Below are 25217 nucleotides of genomic sequence, written 5' to 3' on the forward strand. Positions count from 1 at the left end.
TGTCTTAGGTGTGCCCAATAATGGATGTCCAGATGATCATAAGACAAAGGAGCAGAATTAGGCCATTCAGCCCATTGTGTGTACTGACCATTTCATCATGTATGATCTATTTTTATCAACTCTATTCTCCTGCCTTCTCCCCATAACCTTTGACACCCTTCCTAATCTAGAACTTAACAAGCTCCGCTTTCAAGATATCCAATGTCTTGGCTCCCACAGCTGTTTGTGGCAGTGAATTCCACAAATTCACCACCCGCTGGCTAACAAAATTCTTCCTCATCTCCATTCCACGAAGATGTCCCCATGACAACATTGTCCAGGTGCCTTTGTAATGCTCCAAAAGGAATGTTACACCAGAAATGTTGTCATCCAGTGCGATTTTGAGATGGGAATCGAATTGAGGTTGGGAGCGTAACTTGAGGCAGTCAGTGCCTGGGCAAAGTTTCTAATGACCCGAAACAACCCAGAATGATGTATTACGCTTCACTTGTGGTAAATTCATTTTGAAATTGCATAATGCTGAAAAGAACATTGACTACAATTGAATTTCTAGCCCCTAAAATATAGTAATAAACATAGAACTTATTTTATTTCCTTGAAGCAATGACCTTGGGTCAGGATTTATTTTTAGTTTTATGAGTTTTCATGGACTTTTTGGATTGGCATGTATGATCTGCTCACTGGCTAGCTCTTTTTGATGGGCTTTGTCCTCTTTTTAATCAGTTACGAGAGCTTTGGCCATCAAATAGGGGAGACTTTCATGACTCTGAAGAAGCAAAGTGGAACGAGAGTTTATAGCATTGTAATGGCATTGCATTTGGCCGGTTCACCCCCTGTAAAAATCATGCTTGAAGTAAAACCTAGTGACAATTATAAACCCTTGCATGGCAAGCAGCACTACAAATGGACTGCATATCCCATATGTCATATTTGTTTATGAATGATTGCACTAAAAAAAAAACATCCCTGTCCCTGGAGACGTAATATAGACAAATCCCTGGTTTAATGCAGAACCAGGTTTTGCTTTCGGTTTAAGTTTAGGATTATTTATTGTAACATGTGCCAAGGTACAGTGAATAGCTTTGTTCTTTGCATCGGTTTCTTAGACAAAGTCCAATGTCCTCAACGGCATAGAGGTGAATTGAACAGTACCCTGGCTTATGAAAGAACCTTTCAAAAGCCTGATAATGGGGGGAAGAAGCTGTTCCTGAGTCTGGTGGTACGCACTTTCAAGCTTCTCGCGGCCGGGTGCAGGGAGAAGAAGGAATGATTGTAGTGAAACATCTTTGATTATGTGGGTTGCTTTTACAAGGCAGCAAGAAGTGTTGATGGAATCAATGGTGGGAAGTACGGTCTGTGTGATGAACTGGGCTACATCTGCAACTCACTGCAATTTCTTGTGGTCTAGGGCAGACCTATTCCCAAACCAAACTGTGATGCAACCTGACAGTACGCTTTCTAAAGAAACAAGGAACTCAATTTTTCCCAGAGATACTGCCTGATCCGCTGAGATACTCCAGCATGGTGTGCCTTTTTTTTAGTGTACTTTCTATGGTGCATGTGTAAGAGTTTGTAAGAGTCACTGGAGACATGCTGAATTTCCTCAGTGTCCCCAGGAAGTAGAGGCATTGGTATGCCTTCTTGGCATATGCATGAATGTGGTTAGTCCACGACAGATTGTTGGTTATACTAATGCAAAGCAACAAAAATATGGGTATCTGAGATTAATTATTCTAAGGAGAATAACTTTAGCTATCGGTCCATTAAAAAATATTTATTAATAATGAAAGTTCTGTGGAATTGCTGAGGATTGCATAGAAAAAAACCCAGCAGAATGATGATGGACCAAATGGCCTCATTATTTCCTGCGCTATTCTAACCTCCCAAATAGAACATTTGAAAAGAAATAAGCATTCAGCATTTGTGAAGAAAATTGAACCAGCTTGATGGTCTATTTGTGTGAGCTCACTAGAATGCCCATTCCAGTAATTCCCTGCATCATTGATCTCACATAATGAACACTTACACAACTGATAATAAAACTGAAAGCCAGATCACAGATAAAGAATATAGGAAAGCATGAAACAGAAGAAACAATATGTTTGAGAAGCAGTCAAAATGATTAAAAATGATTGTGGGTTATTAAAAAAAAAGCTTTTATGGCCACATTATATCGGAATAGGTAAGGTATAGGGAAGAGCCATGATAAAGACAAGATTGCAATGGGGAATAATGGATTGGCAGTAATTTAAAATACCTATCTGGCCTCAGTTTCATAAAGAAGAGGGTTATTGGATATGGACATATTAGAAATATTTGTTTTCAAATTGTTACTCAGTTTAGGTTGTTGTCACGTATACCGAGGTAAGTAAAAAGCTTTTGTCACGTGCTAACCAGTCAGCGGAAAGACAATACATGGTACAATCAAGCCATTTATAGTGTATGGATGCATGTTCAGAACAAGGTAATGCCAGTAAAGTTCGATCAAAGATAGTCCAAGGGTCACCAATGAGGTAGATAGTAGTTCAGGACTGCTTTCTAGTTGTAGTAGGATAATTCAGTTGCCTGATAACAGTTGGGAAGAAACTGTCCCTGAATCTGTTTACTGAGATTCTCGGAATTATTCAGAGGGTTGTGAATCTGTGGAATTCATTGCCACAGATGGCTGTGGAGGCCAAGTCTATGTGCATTTTTAAAGATGAGATTAATAGGTTCTTGAGTATTAAGGGTGTCAAAGGGCCCGGCAGGCAGGAGAATGGGGTTGAGAGTGAAAGATAGATCAGCTATGATTGAATTAAGTTATTCATGTTTTTTTCTATTCATCGCAAAAGAGAATATATCATTTTGTGTAATGTGTTTAACTGATTCAATCAAACCAACCAATAAAGGTTGACTTGTTAATTGTTGTTGTAAATGCTCAAATATATTGTTTTATGGCAATTTACTCAATCAGAAATTACCAGGTTTCAAAGTCAAGACATCCAGTTTATTAATACATTTTAGATTGTTAGGATTGTCAGATGACACTAGCAGTTTTAGCTGTAATTATTTTGCTGTTTTTATCTTTGAAATTGTAAATGACTCTATGACTCTCTAAAATGCTGATGACTTGTACAAATAAAAGGGAGGGAAAATGAGGAAGAAATGTCGAAGCAGGTCCATGTCTAATCCAACTCTTCCATACCAGCTAAAAACATTTATTTTCCTTTTCCTTTTGGCAAACCTTTTGTGGGAATTAATGTAACAAAAGAGTTCAGCCAAAAGCAATTGCAGCACCCAGTTGACAATATGATTTGAATTATTATAAAGTTCACCTTGTCAGCTTATTATTGGGAATATGAAGTTTCTGCTGCCATATTTTTGTACTAATGTTAATTATTTCTTCATGGGTTTTATCACCAAATTTCTGAGCCCTGAGTTATCAGAAATTGTTCTTGAAATGCTCCATTTAGATCAGCCTTTTTGCACGTCAGAATTTACTATAAATTGTATTGAGCATCCTGGCATTTCTATATTTGCAGGCTTAGAATTTTTGTGTGTGGCATTCCTACTTAACAAATAGCTGACTATGGTCATAATGTATTAAGCCGTGTGTTAGCCCACATGTAGGGATGACAAGAGCTTGTTTTAATGGTAGGAATGTCAGAAAATGGATTCTTCCAAACAACTTGCATCCTTAAATATTTTCTAGTCATAGCCCATCTGATTTCTTAGACTGCAATACTTTCATCTCTCTATACAGGAATTATTCCTCTCAAGTTGCCTTGATTTAGAGATGAATATCAGAATGGCAGGCAGTGACTAGTGGGGTACCGCAAGGCTCGGTGCTGGGACTGCAGCTATTTACAATATATATTAATGATTTAGATGAAATTTCGTTCTGACCGAAAGGTCTGAATGACAATAAAGGATACTTTGACTTTGACTTTGACTTTGACTTTGAAGGGATTACAAGTAACATTAGCAAATTTGCAGATGACACAAAGCTGGTTGGCAGTGTGAAGTGTGAGGATGTTATGAGGATGCAGGTTGACTTGCACAGGTTGGGTGAGTGGGCAGACGCATGACAGATGCAGTTTAATGTGGATAAATGTGAGGTTATCCACTTTGGTAGCAAAAACAGGAGGATTATTATCTAAATTGTGTCAAATTGGGAAAAGGGGAAGTACAACGGGATCTGGGGGGTCCTTGTTCATCAGTGAATGAAAGTAAGCATGCAGGTACAGCAGGCAGTGTAGAAAGCAAATGGCATGATGGCCTTCATAACAAGAGGAGTTGAGTATAGGAGCAAAGAGGTCCTTCTGCAGTTGTACAGGGCCCCAGTGAGACCACACCTGGAATATTGTGTGCAGTTTTGGTCTCCAAATTTGAGGAAGGACATTCTTGCTATTGAGGGAGTGCAACGTAGGTTCACATGGTTAATTCCCGGAATGGCGGGACTGTCATGTGCTGAGAGAATGGAGCGGCTGGGCTTGTATACTCTGGAATTTAGAATGATGAGAGGGGACCTTATTGAAACATATAAGATTATTAAGGGTTTGGACAAGCTAGAGGCAGGAAATATGTTCCCGATGTTGGGGAGTCCAGAACCAGGTGCCACAGTTTAAGAATAATGGGTAAGCCATTTGGACGAAGACGAGTAAACACTTTTTCACAAAGAGAGTTGTCAGTCTGTGGAATTCTCTGCCTCGGAGGGTGGTGGAGGCCAGTTGTCTGGATACTTTCAAGAGGGAGCTAGATAGGGCTCTTGAAGATAGCGGAGTCAGGGGATATGAGAAAAAGGCAGAAACGGGGTACTGATTGTGGATGATCAGCCATGATCACATTGATTGGCGGTGCTGGCTTGAAGGGCTGAACGGCCTACTCCTGCACCTATTGTCTATTGTCTGTTGTAATATGACATGAGATTTTAAGTTAACTGGGTTAATCATAATTCTTCTGTCCTCATGTTTTCATCTAAGTCACAAGGCAATAGATTATCTTGCAAAGCAGCACTTAAAATAAAGATCACAATGAACATCCAAATCTGTGTGTAATATTTTTTGCCAAGCATTAGCTCATTTCAAGGTTGTTTTAAATATCTGGTTTAACAGGCACGCTAGCCATTGTTATTGTCAAGCAAGCACTTCACATCGCCTGCTGGAGTCTTTTCCTCCAAGGACTAACTTGGATCCAACTCAATCCACTGAAATGCTAAAGAACATTATTATGCAGTGTAATGAATGAGATATAGGGCTTTTAAATAGATCTGAATGTGTGTTTAAATGAGTTATAAGATGGTCAATGAAAGAATTCACTGCTATATTTAGAATATAATCTACCCCTGTTGTTATGGATAATTTGAGCTCATTGAAATTTATTGTCACATTGAAATTAATTTATTATTTTAATGTTTTCTTCTAATTCCAACATATATATTTTTGTAATATTTCTCACCTAAAGATTTCAACATAGTATAAAAATAGCAAGGATAAAAATTGATAACAAATTTTAAAAATATTTTTATAAGGGTATTATGGTAAATGAAAAATAATCGGAGCAATCGGTGTAATGGTGCAAGCAAATCTTTATTGCAGTTTATAACACTAAAGAGATTTTTGACCTACTTGACATTTGTGAATATTAGGCTGAATTTAAAAGGTCTTGTTATTGATTTTTAGTGATAGACCAAAGCACCATGGAATTCAATGGGGTCAAATTTAAAATAACTACTCGTGGTGACCAGTTAGATAGGTACTGTAGTTAAAACAAGTTGATTAATTGATGCACTAATATCCCAATCATTTATAATGTCATTTCTCAGGGTTGTGCATGTAGATTTGACATTTAATACAGGTGCCAAGTAAATTTAGGTAAAGTGATGTGTTAAAACTATCAAAAACTATCAGAAAATCTATGTTCTCTTTTGGTAAAATTCTGTGGCAGTGGGAACTTATAATTGTACCAGTGTACTTCAGTGAGTACAATGTGACTCGAGAGAAGTCGAAACGAGGAGGAAATAAATAACATAAAATAGGTTTTACAAGTGGCAAAAGATGTTAGCTAATGATCTAACTGGGCCAGATCTTTCTCGGCATTGCCAATGGTTTCATATCAAAGTCCTGATAATTTTGCTGACTATATTCCATGACTTCCACTGAAGGGACATTACTTTTCCTTTGAGTTTCCAGCATTTATTCCAGGTGAGTCAACACATTTAACACATTCATTGAGTTAAATCCTGTCCCAGTTCTGTGAGGTGGAAAAGTTGAAGGTAATTCCTTTCAAATTTTATTTAAATTCTGGAAGAAACTATCCTGTGTGTGGTGTGAATGTTGTGCACCTCCCTGGTTGTCTGACATTCAGAAATCATCGAATCATTGACAGTTTTAACAAGTGGGTAACCCTGAGTCGGTAGCCTGGCTATAGCACGCAGATATTTCCTGTGATTTGGTGGGAGAGGCTTGTTCTGGCCCAGCTGCATGCAGCTATTTATGCTTTAGGTTGGTGAATCATAATGTAAATGCAGGCTTGGCGGGTCGACAAGCATGGATGACACTCCATGTGCCAGGAAATTCTCGGCTGAAGAATCTCTATGGCACCCTATTGAATTTGACACTATTTTAAATGTTCTTTTCCCTCCCACCTCCCTGGTCTGGTTGGTGTGGTGGGGGGATGGATGGTGCAAGGAGATCTTGAAGAGGGCATTTGCTTAATACCTCTTAACATTAATCTGCTACCTACCTGCCTTGACCTGATTTTAACCCAATCGTTCGAGCCTGGCAGCAAATCACCTGCAGGGAGAGTTTTTTTTTTAAAGTACATGTTTAACGTCATGGGACCGAACTAATCTGTTTTTCAAAGAGCTGTCGGAGAAACAAAGCAAGTTTACCCTTGAGATCCACTTGCCAGCAGATGGGTTGTCGTGGAAGATACGTAGGATTTCCCTTGCCACAGAGCTGTCACAACACACTACACACATCTAGAGCCCTCTCAGCATTCTCGCACGGGTCGCCTATGGTCGCTTCCTGCCGCTGCTGCCCTGCTCCTTACTGTAGAATTTGGTGTGCCTTTGAGAAGAGTTTTGATCCAGCCCTTTAGATAAACCAGGCTCCCACTCCCCTAATCCCATGTTTTCACCTGGTTTGGGACTCACATGGCGTTTAATTGAAAATGATAGTTTAGTTTATTGTCACGTGTACTGAAAAGCTTTTGTCACGTGCTAACCAGTCATCGGAAAGACAATACATGATTACAATCGAACCATCCACAGTGCACAGACACATGATAAAGGGAATAACGTGAATAATGTTTATCACCTGTCTTAACTAAGATGATAAATTGTAACAAAGTCTGCCAAAGAAATTCATCCATTTCAGTGATGTTACACACTGCTTTGCAGCAACAGCAAGACATTGTTGGCTGCCTTGAAATTAATTTCACTGTAATCAATAAAAGCCAATTTTGGAGGCAGGCTTCAACTCCCTCTACACCTTCTATACCTATGACTGCATACCGACCCACAGCATGAACACCATAATTAAATTTTCAGATGACATAACAGTGGCGGGGTTGATCACGGAGGGCGATGAGTCAGCTTACAGGGAGGAGGTACAGAGGTTAATAGGCTGGTGCTCAGAGAACAACTTAGCACTTAATACCAAGAAAACAAAAGAGCTCATCATTGATTTCAGGAAGAAGCAGGGTGACCATCCCCCATTGCACATAAATAGAGAAAGAGTGGACAGAGTCTCCAGTTTCAGGTTCCTGGGCACCCACATCTCAGCAGATCTCAGGTGGTCAACTAACACAAACTCCCTGGTAAAGAAGGCACAACACCGGCTTTACTCCCTAAGATCACTCAGGAAAGTCAACTTGCCTCAACAGCTGCTAGTGTCATTCTACCGTTGCTCCATAGAGAGTGTCCTGACACATGGCATCCTTGTGTGGTATGGCAACAGTTCTGTGGCTGACAAGAAGGCTCTGCAGAGAGTCATCCACACAGCCCAGAAGATCACCAACACACATCTGCCTGCCCTGGAAGAGATCTATACCTCTTGTTGCCTGCGGAAGGCATCACGCATCCTAAAGGACTCATCTCAACCCTCACATCACTTGTTTGCCCTTCTGCCCTCGGGAAAACGTTACAGGTCCATCAAATCACACACCACAAGATTAACAAACAGTTTCTACCCCAAGGCCATCACCACTCTGAACTCTGCACTGAATACACACACCCCCCATCGCCAATATTTTGTACTGCTATAACACTATACTGTGACATATTACACATTCAGACTTGACGTTTTTCTTGCCGTTATTATTTGTCGTTATTATTTATCTGATAGGGTGGAGCTCCGCTCGGGCAGAACGCCTGAAATGTAGTTGTATGTATTTACATTGACAATAAAGTTTATTATTATTATTATTATTATTATTATTATTATTATTATTATTATTATTATTATTATTATTATTATTATTATTATTATTATTATTATTATTATTAATGTGTTACAGTGCATTTTGTGCTATCAACCCGAATAAAATTCCAAGGCAATCATTCTTAATGAACACATTTTTTTGAAAAGACAAATAAAGAAATAACATTTATTTGAAAATATAATTTATAATTTGACAAAGTACTTTTTGATAAGATCTTGCTAATTTCAAATTTGTCTTGTTTTACATGGGTTTTGGCTGACCTTTGATTACCTAAAGTCACTCATCATTTGTGCACTTCTATGTTTTCTACAGGCCTTACAGCTGCTGCATCTTTGGTATCATTGTCTTGGGCCTTGGCATCGTACCAGAAGGCACTTCGAGACTCCAGAAATGATAAAAAACCTATCAGCTACCTGGCTGTTATCATTCAGTTCTGTTGGCATTTCTTCACCATTGCAGCCAGAGTTATCACATTTGCCTTGTTCGCATCAGTTTTCCAACTCTATTTTGGGATCTTCATAGTTTTACATTGGTGCATCATGACTTTCTGGATCGTTCATTGTGAGACAGAGTTCTGCATTACCAAGTGGGAAGAGATTGTATTTGACATGGTTGTGGGAATAATCTATATTTTCAGTTGGTTCAATGTTAAAGAAGGAAGGACTCGGTGCCGCCTGTTTATCTACTACTTTGGAATCCTTTTGGAAAACACTGCCTTGAGTGCTCTGTGGTACTTATACCGAGCACCTCAAATAACTGATGCTTTCGCCATCCCAGCGCTTTGTGTTGTATTTAGTAGCTTTTTGACTGGAATCGTTTTTATGTTGATGTATTATGCCTTTTTTCATCCAAATGGCCCAAGGTTTGGCCAGTCACCAAGCTGCGCTTGTAAGGAACCCGTGACCACTTTCAATTTGCCAGTAGATGTGTCGGCAAATGCGTTGAGGTCTGTTTCTCAAAACAGGGAACAGAAACTCCCAGAAAGGGATAGTTGTATGCCTGTTTTTCAGGTCAGACCAACAGCACCCTCCACACCATCTTCGCGCACCCCACGAATAGAAGAAACAGTGATCAAAATTGACCTTTTGAGAAACAAGTATCCAGCTTGGGACAGACATGTTTTGGACAGAAGTCTGCGAAAAGCCATCCTTGGTTTTGAGTGTGCATCCTCGCCACCTCAGCTCCAATACAAGAATGAAGCCCTCATTGAAGAACGGCTGGAGTATGAAACAACTCTGTGATAAATTAACAAGTGGTTCTGTTAAGGACGCACGTTGCCAAAACAGAGGCTGAAACTAGGATTGTGATGATAACAGTGAGTAGAAAGTTTCCTCTGGGTGCTGCATCTAGTGGACCATAAAGCAATTTGTGGTTTTGATGCGCACGGTACATTAATGTGTATGCTGCCAAGAGCATCAATGTTTATAAACTTGGAGAGGCAGAGAAATAGTGCTATGATTAGCGTTTTCTTAATATTACTTCAGTGATATGGTGCTAATTCATCTGCCGGCATAATTTTCCAAAATTGGGCTTCTCAAACCTGTTAAGAATTCAAAATGCATTATTTGCTGGCAGTATGAACATGCACATTTTTTAGTGTCTATAATTGAACAGCATTTGCAAACTGTCTCCTTGATTTATGTAAGAGTTAAAAATATGTGATTTTGTTGGGGTTTTTTAATATATTGTGAACTATGCTAGAAAGTAACTTTTTAAATGGATAATCGTGATATTGTGGACTAAATTTTATGCAGATGTTGAATACAATGTTGGCAGCTTTCCATTCTGCATTGTATCATCATGGGAACTGAAATAGAATTTTAACTATCTACATATATGTATAAAGCTTAAGCAATGGTGTCTGCCCCAAAACATCAGCCTGCAGTTTGTGGCTGATTAGTAATTTGATTGAACACAAGTCCCTGTATTTTTAGTGAGAACCAGGGTCACGATTATCTCAGTGTGAAGCCAAGGAAATAATGTAAATTCACCAGAACAGTCGAGATACAACATGCAAATGCAGAGACATACCATTAGTACACTCAGTGGAAACAACTTAGCTGAATAGAAAAGAAGCACAAACTTTCATACAGTTTATCAGCTGCTGGGCAGAGTTCCAGTTGAACCCAGTCTTGATAACTGACTATGATACATTCCTCAGTACTGGAAGCTGTGCTTGGGCTAAAATGTCAGTGTAATCACTATTCACGGAGTGAGAGTATAATGGGGGATGCAATAAACTAATTAATTGTAAATAGTTGCAAGAGAAGATTGATAAAATTGTTTCCACTGTTATTGTGGACATTATTGAGAGCGTCCAATGGCCCTGCATTCCGCGGTAATGTAATTGTATAAATCAGTAATGAACAATTGGGCATACGCTTATGTGCCAGAATATAGTTTAAGATACTTTGCATTAGAAAAGGTTGATTTTGCTTGTCAGTGGAAACTCCTAATTACTGTACATTATTTATGTTGCAATTATTAATAATTTTACCTGTATAAGTGTTCTGTCTGAAAAATCTAAATACAACAGGAATATGCAAAGAATGGGTTCAGAGGAATTGCTTTGTCTTTTCATAAAAAGATTTATCCATTGGCATAATTTTTATTTGAGGGAAAATCTTGGGATACTACTTTCTTGATTATTCAATACTATGTGTATATATAACGTTAAAAGTTTTTGCAACTATTATTTAATGTAAGATACACCAACATGTCCCATTTTCCAATAGTTGACATTGATATTTCAGTTGTACAGTATTCTGTGCATGTCAGCCCTCGATAATCAAGCATGCAGATATTAAATGAACTCAATAACATATTATTATTTGCCAATCCTCAGCGAGAGTTCTCTGGCAAGAAGGGTGGCCTTAAATCGGAGAGACAGATCATTATTTGAAATGCATAGCAAATTACAGAAAAATTGACAGCTATCATAAATTCATGAGCTATGATTTGTAACCCAGAGCGTCTTGATAAAGGGAATAAATTGATTCATTTGCACCACCTGCTATTTCCATCAATCATATTTATATATGATTTTCTGACTGATCTTAGCTGTGTCACAATCTCTACATATAAATAGCAGTAAAATTGATGACATTAATGTTTCATCTATTAAAACATATATAAAGAAACAAGTTATAAACTTACTAATTAGCAAGTAAGGGTTAGTTTGATTTTATATATATATATTTATATATATATATAATATATCCAGGAAGTAATCGTGTAACATTCCAGAATATCATTAAGAGAGTGCACACATTTTGTCAGAAAAACACACAGGCCTAAAATTTAGATCACAAACCCTCACTTATTTCAGAGCTATGCAATTAAAAGTAGACATGAGATTAAGAGAAACTCTTTAACAACTGGAGCATGCTAGAAATTCAACTGACAATTCCTAGCATGAATTGCAAGCTTTCTGATATAATTTCAGTGTTAGACCTACATCAAATACCTACTTTCCCATGCAACACTTGCTTTGAGGTGTTCTCAGGGAACATAGCCCATATTGTTCAAGAAGTGATCCATACTTTCATCGCACAGACCCAAACCCAACAGAGGATCTGATCTCACCTTGTGCTGATCCAACCCCCAAAAACCCTGATTTGACCAGGCCCAATCATCAAACAGCAAACAATTTAATGTCTCATTTAGTTTAGTTTAGTTTAAGTGTATTGTCAAGTGTACTGAGGTGCAGTGAAAAGCTTTTTTTGTTGCGTGCTATCTAGTCAGTGAAAAGACTATACATGATTACAATCAATCAAGCCATCCACAGTTTACAGATACAGCATAAAGGGTATAATGGTTTAGTTAGATTAAGAAGAGCATAGTTAGTGCAGTAAATGCTGCTGTTGAAATAAAGATTTTGAAGAGTGGAGTGATTGTAATGAATGATAGCAGATCCATTTTTGGGGTCAGCACGTAAAGAGTCGCCTGACTTCGACGCCATCTTGGTCAATTACCCTCTGACTTCCTGGTGCCTTAGTTTCATGAGGTCCCGATTCACTGAGGTCTCATTCCTTCCTTGTCTCTGATTACCCATCCATTCAGTACAAAGTCATTCCCCCTCTCCCCCTTCACTCACACTCCCTCCCCCTGAAGCCCTGATCTCTAAACCACTAACTTAACTTATTACCACCTTTACCAACCCTTGATAGGGGGCTCAGACTGCTTGCAATCTCTGGATCCTCCCTTCAAGCCCGAACTCAGACTGTATGAGACAGGTGTAGCATTTTCCTTAGTGTTCTCTGCAATAGTGCAGTGCCAGTTTGACAGCGTTCAAGGTCCCAGTAGCATTGATAATGTAGCACATCGATAACAGCCCACGATAATGTCTAGACAGCACATGCTCTTCCCAAGATAACTTTAAGATAGCAAGTGACACATTCTTCGATTGGATTATGGCTTCAATCATTGAATTAATCAACCAACTCCTCCAAAAAGTTTTTCATTAAAGTCAAGTGTTCAGATTAAGTTGGTAAGTTTGGAGTATCTGGAAGAGGAGAAGGTTGCTATTGAGCAAGCTTATCATGTGTGTAAAAAATATTAGTGAAAAACCAACAAACATGCTTAAGGATCACAATTCCCAGAACTTCTGGACTTGGGTCCGAATAGATAAAAGTGAAACTTACCACTGCATTTATTTTCTATAATTTACATACACTGCTAAATATTTTCAAAAACATTGCATTGTTATCACATTGGAAATGCAGGAAATGCATAGAGAAAATTGCATATAATTTAATGAACCCACTCACCTGGCACGGGACCATGCAGAAGCTTTATTTTTATTTCATAAGATCATAAATGATAGGAGTAGAATTTGGCCATTTGACACATAAAGTCTACTCCGCCATTCGATTATGGCTAATCTATCTCTCCCTATAAATCCCATTCTCCTGCCTTTTCCCCATAACCTCTGACTAACCAAGAATCTATCTATCTCTACCTTAACAATATCCAGACAGCCTCCACAACCTTCTGTGGCAACGAATTTCACAGATTCCCCATCCACTGACTAAACAAATTCCTCCTCATCTCCTTCCTAAAAGAACGTCCTACATTCTACCCAGAAGGTTTGGTCTGGGGGGGGGGGGGGGGGGGGTGATCCTCTGTACTTGTCACAGCCTATGAGAGGGAAACACTTGACTTTCCACTTTGTTTCTCGGAACCCAGGAAGTCCACGACACAGGGTGTGTGATTAGGGTTTCCTCACTGATGTTAACTTCCCACGTTACTCTAACCATCACAATTATTACATCAAATCAATTCGAATTTATTGACATATGCACAAGTATGGTGAGGTACAGGTACAATGAAAAGCTTGCTTGCAGCAACATCACAGACTGATAGACTCAGACAACATGCAGAACCCAATTAGAAACAAGTCCAAGGCAAAGCAAGAGGTGGATGGTTGCTGAGCTATGATTAGGGTTATGCAGGTGGTTCAACAACCTGATGGTTGTAGGAAAGTAGCAGTTCTTGAATCTGGCAGTACAAGGAGATGCATGAACTGGATAGTGGGGATCCTTGATGATAAATGCCACCCCCTTGAAGCAATGTCTGATGTTAATGCTTTTGATGGTGAGGAGAACTGTTCCAAATTTTAGGTCCTTCCTTCTGCTTGCAACCCACAACATCAAAATCAAAATTCATTCCATATATTCTCATCAAACTCATTTCCCAAAAGCTCAAAACTATCCTTCCTTCCTTTACCAACAATCTTCTGAAGTCTTGAACTTTGCATTCACAAAGTTACAACTTGCATTGTTTTTCTTTGGGGCCTTTTCTATTCAGCCTGTGATCTTACATATTTGGCCTCACATTTTCATCTGGTTTCGCAGCAAAAAACATTTCCCCCTTTTAAGAACATAGGAGAAACAAAAGGCCAGTCATCGATGATCAGGTATGAGAATACTGATTTATGAAATGACCTGTGTGCAGAAGCTTGTATTGAATGACAATTATAGGAGTTTAAAGTGAAAACAGATATTCATGAGAATGGAGTCTGTGTAAAATATGAAAATTTCAAGTTATTTAATCTTCATCAAAGCAAAATTTAACAATCCAATTTCCTGACCAATTTATTTATCTGTCTGAAGTAAAAGTAACTTGTACTCAAAATAATTTAAATACTTAAATACTAGTGCTGATGTAGAGAACAATTTACACATCAGGCAACCTATGGTGAAAATTGAGGTTCAAAATGGCCCCCAGGCCCCAACGCCCTCTGATGTTGCTGCCAAAGGGGTACAAAAACAAGAGGGAGGGTCGTGTGTCTGTTGGTTTTCACCTGAGGAGACTGAATTAAAAATAAATGGTAATTTGTGAGGAGTTTGTACCGAAGGCAGAGGAGTTCCCCTGGAAATTTTACCCAAGGCATCATCTGACTAGTCCAGTGGGTCCCATGACTGCCATGAAACCTCCTTCCAATGATTTGAAGTGCCTGATGATAAATGTAACACATTTGGGCTGCAACTAATTCAGCAATAAATACTAGTCCAGTTCTGTATGGAAATGTGCTGCTCATGCACACACCTCAAACACACTAATGATTCTGTTTTCACAGTTTGGCATTCTACACAGTTAAAAGACACATGCCTCATTGATGTTGCTAAGGATACATTTTATACTTTGTAGCTCAATGCTCCTGAATTTCAATACCACCCCCACTCCCCTGTCTTCCCACCCTCTTTTACACCTACCTCTTTGACCCAAATTTTCCCCAAACTGATATCTCACCCATTAGCTCCGTGTCGTGCCTTTTCCTTAATTACAATGAAGCACCAGGATATTGTTCCAAATTTAAGGATCTAAGAGTCCAATGCAATTATGAAAAAGACTTGTTCCTAACATATTGACTTATTCGCAATAATATGTTTAGGCTGTTCAAATACCGTGAGTAGCAATGTTGTATGGCAACACAGGTTCGCAATGTTCAAGCCTATCGCACGGAAAGAGAATATAAATTGAAAAATATCATTCCTGTGCACAATTTTCCATGCATAAATTTAAGTTATCAGGAAGTCAAGCCCAAGGCATGTCCAGATCTTAATATGGACTGTTGGCACGTGAAGTTACTTGATAGAAGTACTCGGCTGGGAAATTATCTTTTTATTATTTTATGCTCCAGCTCTTAATGCTGGTCTCTTCATTTATTCATGATGATATTTTGACTTTTAAATTTCTTCAACATTCCAAGCATTTCCATGATGCTGTTTGATTTCCAGTTAGTCAAACATTTCAAAAACTACTCTTTGTGAATGATTTGTGCAATACATTAATTTGTAGCAGTTTAGCATAACAAATATTTCATTCAAACCTTGAAAAATTCTAACCTCTGCATTTTGAACAAACCTACCATAATTCATGAGTGGCACGACGACACAGTGATAGAGTTGCGGGCTTACAGCGCCGGAGACCCGGGTTCAATCTCAACTACGGATGCTGTCTGTAAGGAGTTTGTACGTTCTCCCCGTGACCACGTGGGTTTTCTCCGAGATCTTCGGTTTCCTCCCATACTCCTCTTCCCACACTCCAAAGTTGTACAGGTTTGTAGGTTAATTAGCTTGGTATAAGTGTAAATTATCCCTAGTGTGTTATACTAGTAGGATAGCATCATGCCCCTGGCTGCAGGTGGTTGCCGGAGGTTGCAGGTAGTGGAAGCAGGTAGGGAGACTGACAAAAACCTCCAGGAACCTGCGGGAACCGCACGGAAACCTTGGGTGGGGTGCAAAGTCTCCAGAGGTTTCCGTTCAGGTTTCCTAAGTGGGACAGGGGCATTAATGTGCGGGGATCGCTGGTCGGTGCGGACTCGTTGGGCCGAAGGGCCTGTTTCCGTGCTGTATCTCTAAACTAAACTAAACTTAGTGAAATTCAGACTGCCCATTTACTAATGACAATTGAAAATGAGTTCCTTTGTACAGTGGAGAGTCAACATTTGCACATTGATATTTAATAGCTGCACTCACACTAAGCTGCACTCATATTCACATAATGAACATACTGCTATAAACTACATTTAAGTCAAACTTTAATTCCAATTTATTGAATCAGAGGTTTAAAGCATTGGGGGAAGGCATTTGAGGCGTTGTGCACATTGCAAACAATGTTGTTGCACATATAAATTGCACTGTAATCATTAATTATTTATGCTGATTCCTTTATAAAATTTATAAATACATCTAGCCTAGTACATTGATTTTGATTAAGATTCTTGTTACAAATTACGTGATTAAATTTACAGTGTGGTTTCCCAACAGGCAAACAACCTGCCAGCATTCAGACTCTAAAAGTTTCTCCATAACCCAACTTGTTATCCGTCACAGTCACCGCAATATATGTTTACTAAGTAGCAACTATAATGCGAAGCACTCAGATTTGCTAACCCAACCGCTATAATAAGAATGAATTTATTGCAAATATTCTAATTACATCTGGTCACATTGATCTGGAACTAAGATCTAATTTAGAAGCAAAAATTGTTAAGTAAACGGACTTTATTTGAAATTTGATACAAAAACTGATGTGTTCCATCCTGACTTACTACTACTATTGTAATCTTGTGGTATTCACTGAAATAATCTATTCGCAAATTTTCAATACATTCCAGCTGAAAGAAACTCTATCATCAGCATGGAATAAAAATTACATCAGCATTTCATCCCAGTTTACATGGTTTACCACGAGAGAGCTTGTACAAATCTATTAAAGTTATGTCAAATCCTGATCATTTTAAATTACAAGCGGATTATGTTTTCATGCCTGATCAATTTTAAATTATTAGCCTGCTCTGCACCATTTTAATGAGTCTGGACCATAGCTGAGAAGAAAACAAAGATAAGTGGTAGGCAGCCATAATTGACCTCACAGGGGCTAAAGAGGAAATGAAATTATCCAATAGTCCCACTTCTGTTTACTTTCCCTTGACATCTATTGGAAAGAGCATGTGTGGACCTCAGATGAGAACAGAGAAGATCCAGTTGTATGTTTCCAACACTCAGCATCAAGGGTGACACATGGAGAAAATGTCCACTTGAGTGAAATACAATGGATAGCCACCACCAGAGTATCACAGCACACCTTAAATCACAGTTCCAGGGGATAAGAAAATATTTTTAAAAGCTAAATTGATTTTTTTTAAATGCACCACAATCATAAAATAGCACTATAAAAATTACAAACTGCCCTGCAAAGTATTTGCACATTTCCATTTTATTGTATTGTTTTAACAGAGGACAAATCCATCATGTGCATTATCATTGCCAACTTCAACAAAGGAGTGGCAGCCATAAAAAAATATTTGCATTCTAGGCAATAGTGGCCTAAATAACAGAAACAATGCTATAATGGGCACATTCAAAATAAGTATGTGTGTACTGTCATTGTCTTTGTGTAAAATGTTTATCATGTAAAAATATTCAAAAATAATTTTGTGAAATCCTAGGGTTTTGATATGACTGTATTAGTAATTATGTACATGTTTGCACTTCAACCTAACCTTTGTATTGTCTGTTAAAATTGTGATCCATTTTGTGCTGTGAAAGTAAATGTATGCACCCAAAATTGATGTACAATAACTTTAGTAATTGTGATTCATTCTGTTTGTCATTTGTGAATCAGTTTTTTATCATAATGTTGCATATAACTTGTAAATAACCATTTCTGACTTTTTAGATTTTTAGTTTTGTATTGATAAGCATTTTTTTTTTCACCTTGAGTAGTCAATTCCACCATCAGCTATGCAAAAAGGTAAAACTGAGAGATTTCCAGATAATTTCCCTTTTTATTGAGCTAAATGTTGTTGTGTGAATAGACTTTTTATTCTGTTTCCAGTCAAAATATTTTAATCCAGATTTGCAGGCCCACTTTTTAATAGTGATCCGATCTAGGAAGTATAAATATATTGTGTAATGTGAGGAAATTAAAGCAGTTGTAACATTTTGTAACCAACTGGGTGGCCTACTTCACTTGATTTTGCAGAGTTCTTCTTAGCTATGCATTGATGTTGACGAATATATATCTTATGTAAAATGTACAATGTATTTGTGTTACCTATGTAAGTTTTAGTACACATCATACGTTAATGCAAAGTGATTGATTCTGACATGTATAATGTAATATAATTCCAATCTGGGCCTGCTTAAGTCAACCAGTCAATTTCATACTTTTACTGCCCACTGTATAACAACAATATAAAGCAATACATCTTAGAGCCAATTGCATGGGAATTTATTGGAAATAGATTTTCACCATTTTAGTAATAACACTAAGATATTCCATTAACTCAGTGAGAGTACTCACTTTTATTGACATCTGTATGTCTAAGAAATAAGCTCCGCACATGAATGTTCATCAACATGTCCAGAGTTCTGGGGTATTTTCTGGGCAAAGATTGCTCAATGCCACTGGCCCTGCATGAAAGCAGAAATTGCACCCAATGAAGAACAGTTTCCATTGTTCAATACAAAAAGTCAAAACTCAATTATTTTGTTTCCTTAAAACTATAGTCTTATGAAAAGTAATTATTTTACAACTGATATTGAAATTTCAGATTCTCATGAAAACCTTTGAGCCTTAAATAGATCCTCATCGGGTTTACTACAATTTCAGACTAATTGAATATAATAATACATAAATACCTTGTTAGCAACAATAGGATTTGTTGTATTATAGATGTTGGATTAGAACTAATAAGCATTAAAATTAATTTCAAATTTGATGTTTATCCAAATTTAAAATATGAAAGGTTAGCTGTAAATCACTGCTTGTACGGTTTAGCTTATGTATAAATTCCAGCACTACGTTTCTGGAAGAAAAATTTGTTAATGCTCAAATCATGCATAATATCAGTCACAAGCTTCTTTCTTCTCAACACGTTACATTTTGTAGAAGTGAATAGTACCAAAATCTTACTTGATGTACAGAAAATCAGATGTAAATTCCATCACAATTGTTTAAAATTGAACAACCAGGCTATCGGACCAAGCTGAAGATATTGATTATCACTGATGAGCGAGAAATCTAGGAGGTAGAAAGCCTGAGTTCTAAAAGCCTATAATTTATCGACCTAAAGTCCTCTTCACACAAGCACATATATACCCAGGCATTTGTCAAACAAGTTGATCTCACAAGATCTTGCACGTGGTCTTGGCGAACAACTCCTGTTAAATTGGGTTTACTCCTGTGTGGATCTTGCAAATGCTCATTGTCACTGCACGTGTTTCTCCCTGATGGCTTCCACAGAAAGAATGCACAGCTATGCCAATTAACTACTGTAAATTGTCCTTAATACAATATAAGTGGGTGGCTGGAGAAGAGGTTGGGAGTTGATGGCTATGTTGGGAGAGAGTAGATTGCAGGGAGATAAGTTAGGGAATGGAACTAATTTGTGTGAGATTCTAGGTGACAATATAGACCAAGTGGACCAAATTACTCCAGTGTTGTATGAAAATATGAGAAAATATATTGGAGAAAATATCATATGTTTAGGTTAAATATTGGATTTCACTTAAAGCTGATTTGAATTGTTAGAGTTGTACATTGTCTCAATTTTATATTTTGATGTAAATTCTAATATCCACATTGATAAATGAAACTTCCTTTATAAATTTGTTAGATGGTGATTGCATCGTTTATCAACATCTTCACCGTATCTGTTTTCATTGAAAAGGTAGATTTGGAAGAGTAGAAATGACACATATTGAAGTCGCACCAATTTCTCTTGAGGCAACAGAGAAACAATACTCCAATGTGCACGGAGTGCTTTTGATTGTGCGCATTAGACTTGCAAAACTCAGGCATTGTGGGAGGTGGCACGAGAGGTACAGAATTTGGAGAGCAATCTCCCATGATGGTGGCAGTTCCTCAACTGTGGGTGGCTGCTGCTCTAAAATGGTGGGTGGATAAGAGAGAAAAGGCACCACCTGTGTCTGATTGCAGCTGAAGCGAGACTGCATTGTGGAAAGAGGGTCCCTGAGTCAGCAACCCTGCTGGTCAATACAATGAAAAATGAAGTGTTTAGCTTTCATCAGGACACTCTTGGGGGTTTCATGAAGGATCCTGTCCAGATAGGCTCTTTAATGTACCGCTGGGTTAAGATATGCTCCTGAAACTAAAGCTTGGGCTCAATTGCTATCACAGTAATCATCCAGTGGTGTTTGTGCTGAAGTGGATCATGCTTAATGCATTTGCAGAACTATGATAGATTTGCCTGGTGTGTGATTGCTCGTGTGAAGTTTTTTAGGACATTTTTAGGAACAATTCTATTGCTTAGAGCATTTAACGCTGTGCCAAGCAATAGAATTTCTAGCTCAGGAATTAGAAAATTAAAGACAAAATTCTCCTACCCCACCATTTGGACGCTGCAACAAATAAAATGCTGGGCATGTGGAAATCTAAAACTAAAAGGAGAACATTTGAAAATACTCAGCAGGTCAGGCAGCACTCTTGGAGAGAGAAACGGAATCAACATTTTATGGTCATGACTTCTGGTCGGGTCTGATGATGAATCATGAACCATGGAGGATAGTCGAGATTTTGTTGGGATACTCAATAATGACCTGGTCAAGCATGGTGGTTCCAAACTTAATTATAGTTGCCACTTTTTATACATCCTGTCACTGATGACAGTACAGCAGTGGATTATGTTGAATTCCACAGTATTTACAATTTATCATATTTACAGTTTGTTTCAATGGAGTCTGTATGACTACAGGAACATGTCAGGAGAAAGTTAATTCATTTAAATTCATTAATTTGCTTTTCTTAATTATTTGTGTTTTTGATTCCTTTTAGTTATTTAAAAGTTTTTTAATTTATTTTATGTCTACATAAGTTCATAAGTCATAGAACAAGAAGTAGGCCATTCAGCCCATCGAGTCTAATCTGCTATTCAATCATGGCTGATCTATCTTTTCCTCTCAATTGCATTCTTCTATCTTCTCCTCCTTATGTCTTATAACATAAAGTTTGTTTTAAATGTAATTTAGTTAGTTAGTTCATTTTTATTTCCTATCATAAGTAATTAAAAGTACCTACCAGCTTTACCATCTGTCAAAACTGGGGGAAAGGCTTTACCATCTTACACAACTGCTTGCCGAGTGATAGGTTTGATTAGACTTTCTCCACTATGTTTTATCTGGCCTTGTCGCCATTCAGAACTAGGTTGCTGCACTCCCGTTTGCTTTGGGCCAACATGTAGGTCTTTAATCTTTAAATGAGGTGAGTTTTGAGAGAGCAGAAATTGTGGGTGGCAGGCTCATTTGGCTGTGTTTCTATCTCCACAGGTGCTGTCTGACTTGCTGACCATTTCTGTTTGCATTTCATCTGAAGACTACATTTACTACTAATACCCACAGCACATGTTGAATGAGATCGAAAAGAAAATGCACAAAAAATAAAGTTTTTTAGAGAAATATAACAAACGAAAGGGATCCTACATTCAGGACTTCAGACTTTACCTGTTAAAATTAAAGGCGTAAGTTAGGAAAGGAATTTATTCTGAACACAGCAGACAAGAAATTCAAATTGATGTGATTATTTACCGTGTAAACTAAACAAGGTGAATGTGCCATTTATGTATGGTGTTTTTGTGCTGCAGCAGATTTGTTTTGCAATAATATTGTACATTATAACTACCTCAACTGCGGTTTACTTTGATCATGCAGTTTGAAGAATCGTCATTTAGAATGTTTTTTGTGTTTTCTAGTTTGTGGCAGTATTTTCCTGGTGGGTTTTGTTGAAAGCTTCAATGTGAACAATTTATTTTAAGCAGCAGCGTGCAGATACAATAAGATAGATTTTCAATTGGGCATACAGTGCATTCAGAAAGTATTCAGACCCCTTCATTTTCTCCACATTACGTTACAGCCATGTTCTAAAATTGATTCTTTTTTTTTACCATCAATCTACACACAATACCCCATAATAAAAAAGCAAAAACAGGTGTTTAGAAATTTTTGCAAAGTAATTAAAAAGAAATAACTGAAATATAAGTATTCAGACCCATCACTCAGTACTTTGTTGAGGCACCTTTGGTAGCAATTACAGCCTCAAGTCTTCTTAGGTATGACACTACGAGCTTGGCACACCTGTATTTGGGTAATTTCTCCCATTCTTCTCTGCAGATCCTCTAAAGCTCTGTCAGGTTGGATGGGGAGCGTTTTCATGTCCCTCCAGAGATATTAGATCGGATTCAAGTCCAGGCTCTGGCTGGGTCACTCAAGGAGATTCACAGGCTTGTCACGAAGCTACTCCTGCATTGTCTTGGCTGTGTGCTAAGGGTCGTTGTCCTGTTGGAAGGTGAATCTCCGCCCCAGTCTGAGGTCCAGAATGCTCTGGAGCAGGTTTTTATCAAGGATCTCTCTGTACTTTGCTCTGTTCATCTTTCCCTCGATTGTCCCCTTGACTAGTCTCCCAGCTCCTGCCGCTGAGAAACATCCCCACATCATGATGCTGCCACCACCATGCTTCACCGTAGGTATGGCATTGGCCAGGTGATGAGCAGTGCCTAGTTTCTTCCAGACATGACGCTTGGCATTCAGGCCAAAGAGTTCAATCTTGGTTTCATCAGACCAGAGAATCTTGTTTCTCATGCCTTTTGGCAAACTCCAAGTGGGCTGTCATGTGCCTTTTACTGAGGAGTGGCTTCTGTCAGGCCACTCTACCATAAAGGCCTGATTGGGTGGAGTGCTGCAGATATAGTTGTCCTTCTGGAAGGTTCTCCCATTTCCACAGAGGAACTCTGGAGCTCTGTCAGAGTGACCATCAGGATTCTTGGTCACCTCCCTGACCAAGGCCCTTCTCCACCGATTGCTCAGTTTGGCCGGCGGCCAACTCTATGAAGAGTCCTGGTGGTTCCAAAGTTCTTCCATTTAAGAATGATGCAGGTCACTGTGCTCTTCGGGACCTGCAATGCTGCAGAAATTGTTTTATACCCTTCCCCAGATCTGTGTCTTGACACAATCCTGTTTCAGATGTCTACGGGCAATTCCTTCATCTTCAATGCTTTGTTTTTTCCTCTGACATGCACAGTCAACTGTGGGACCTTATATAGACAGGAGTGTGCCTTTCCAAATCATGTCCAATCAATTTAATTTACCACTGGTGGACTACAATCAAGTTGTAGAAAGATCTCAAGGATAATCTAGCAAAGGGTCTGACTACAATAGACAATAGGTGCAGGAATAGGCCATTCGGCCATTCGAGCCAGCACCACCATTCAATGTGATCATGGCTGATCATCCCTAATCAGTACCCCGTTCCTGCCTTTTCCCCCATATGCCCTGACTCCGCTATCTTTAAGAGCCCTATCTAACTCTCTCTTGAAAGTATCCAGAGGACCAGCCTCCATCGCCCTCTGAGGCAGACAATTCCACAGACTCACAATTCTCTGTGTGAAGAAGTGTTTCCTCGTCTCTGTTCTAAATGGCTTACCCCTTATTCTTAAACTGTGGCCTCTAGTTCTGGACTCCCCCAACACCCCAATACTTATGTAAATGTGATATTTCAGTTATTTAATTTTAATTACTTTGCAAAGATTTCTAAACACCTGTTTTTGCTTCTTCATTCTGGGGTATTGTGTGTAGATTGATGATTAAAAAAAATGTTTAATCCATTTTTAAATAAGGCTGTAACGTAACAAAATGTGGAAAAAGTGAAGAGGTCTGAATACTTTCTGAATGCACTGTAGAGTTAGCCTTGCAGATCAGTTGCCTTTCTTGAAATCTCTGAGCTAGAACTGAAATTTGGGCAGCTTTTTTTAATTGACAGCTCATCCACAACAGAAATTTACAACCACCCATAAATTTACCCTTTTGAATTCACTTTCATAATTGTAGAATAGTTTTATAGGTAGTTAAAATCAACGGACATTTTACTTACTATAAATGTATCACATGAAAAATTTATCTTTTTATACATTGCATCAAATTATACATTCCTTGTCATAAAAACATAACCAGCTCCATTTTATGCTTGAATACACACCCTTCAAATTCCAATAAAATCAGGTAAAGAAGAAGGATTTACATTTTGAATATTGGCAGGACAAATATTAACATTCTGCGAGTAGTGAGGTATTTAACACGATTACACAACAATACTTGGTTTTGGAAGTGCTTTTTCATTTTTTTGGTAAATACATCAGCCTGTCAAGCTCCAACTCCTAATGATATAACCAAAAATTATGTTAGTGTTTACATGTTCATATGCAAAACATTTAAGAGCATCCAAGTATGTAGATAGAAGATGCAGTTGAGAATTGTGTGCTTTTAGCAATCCTCTTATAATACATCTGAAATAATGTTGGGATAAAATAATCTTACTGTGAATAATTAACTGATTTAGAGTAACGTAATCTCTTTCTATCACGCATTCCTTTAGTAACATGGACTGTAAAGGTTCTATTGGTTAGTGGCTGCTAATATAATTCTATTTAGCAATGGAATAAGCTGTAGTAAACAAAAAAGTCAGAACATGCATTGTGTATAGTATTTCAACTAAGTATTAGATATGTGTCTTTTTTTTGTAAAATAAGTGAAATAATTGAAATTTTGTATACTGTATCTCAGAATTTTTGTACACTTTATTTTACTGCAGCACAAGGTACCAAAATCATTGAATAAATACACTGTGGCCATTTTAACAGTTTAATTTGGTTGTCTGTGTCCTTTTTAATAAATTTAACTTTCCACCCAGGGCCTGAATTTTTCCAAAATTATTTGAAATATTAAAGCACAGAAAGTGTTATTGTGTGGGCCACACACTTATACATCATACAT

At 38.1% G+C, this 25217-nt stretch overlaps 1 protein-coding gene across 1 annotated transcript in view; it reads left to right on the forward strand.

The window, feature by feature from the left end:
- The window catches only part of xkr4 (XK related 4), a 234485-nt gene extending 223511 nt beyond the window's left edge, over nucleotides 1-10974 (forward strand). The window contains exon 3 of the mRNA XM_033019738.1: nucleotides 8737-10974. Within this exon, the coding sequence (XP_032875629.1) occupies nucleotides 8737-9665 (929 nt within the window). The 3' untranslated portion in view covers nucleotides 9666-10974. The remainder of the gene's footprint in view (nucleotides 1-8736) is intronic.
- Nucleotides 10975-25217: the final 14243 nt, after the last annotated feature.

Source organism: Amblyraja radiata, chromosome 4, assembly GCF_010909765.2.
Source record: "Amblyraja radiata isolate CabotCenter1 chromosome 4, sAmbRad1.1.pri, whole genome shotgun sequence".
Taxonomy (NCBI): domain Eukaryota; kingdom Metazoa; phylum Chordata; class Chondrichthyes; order Rajiformes; family Rajidae; genus Amblyraja; species Amblyraja radiata.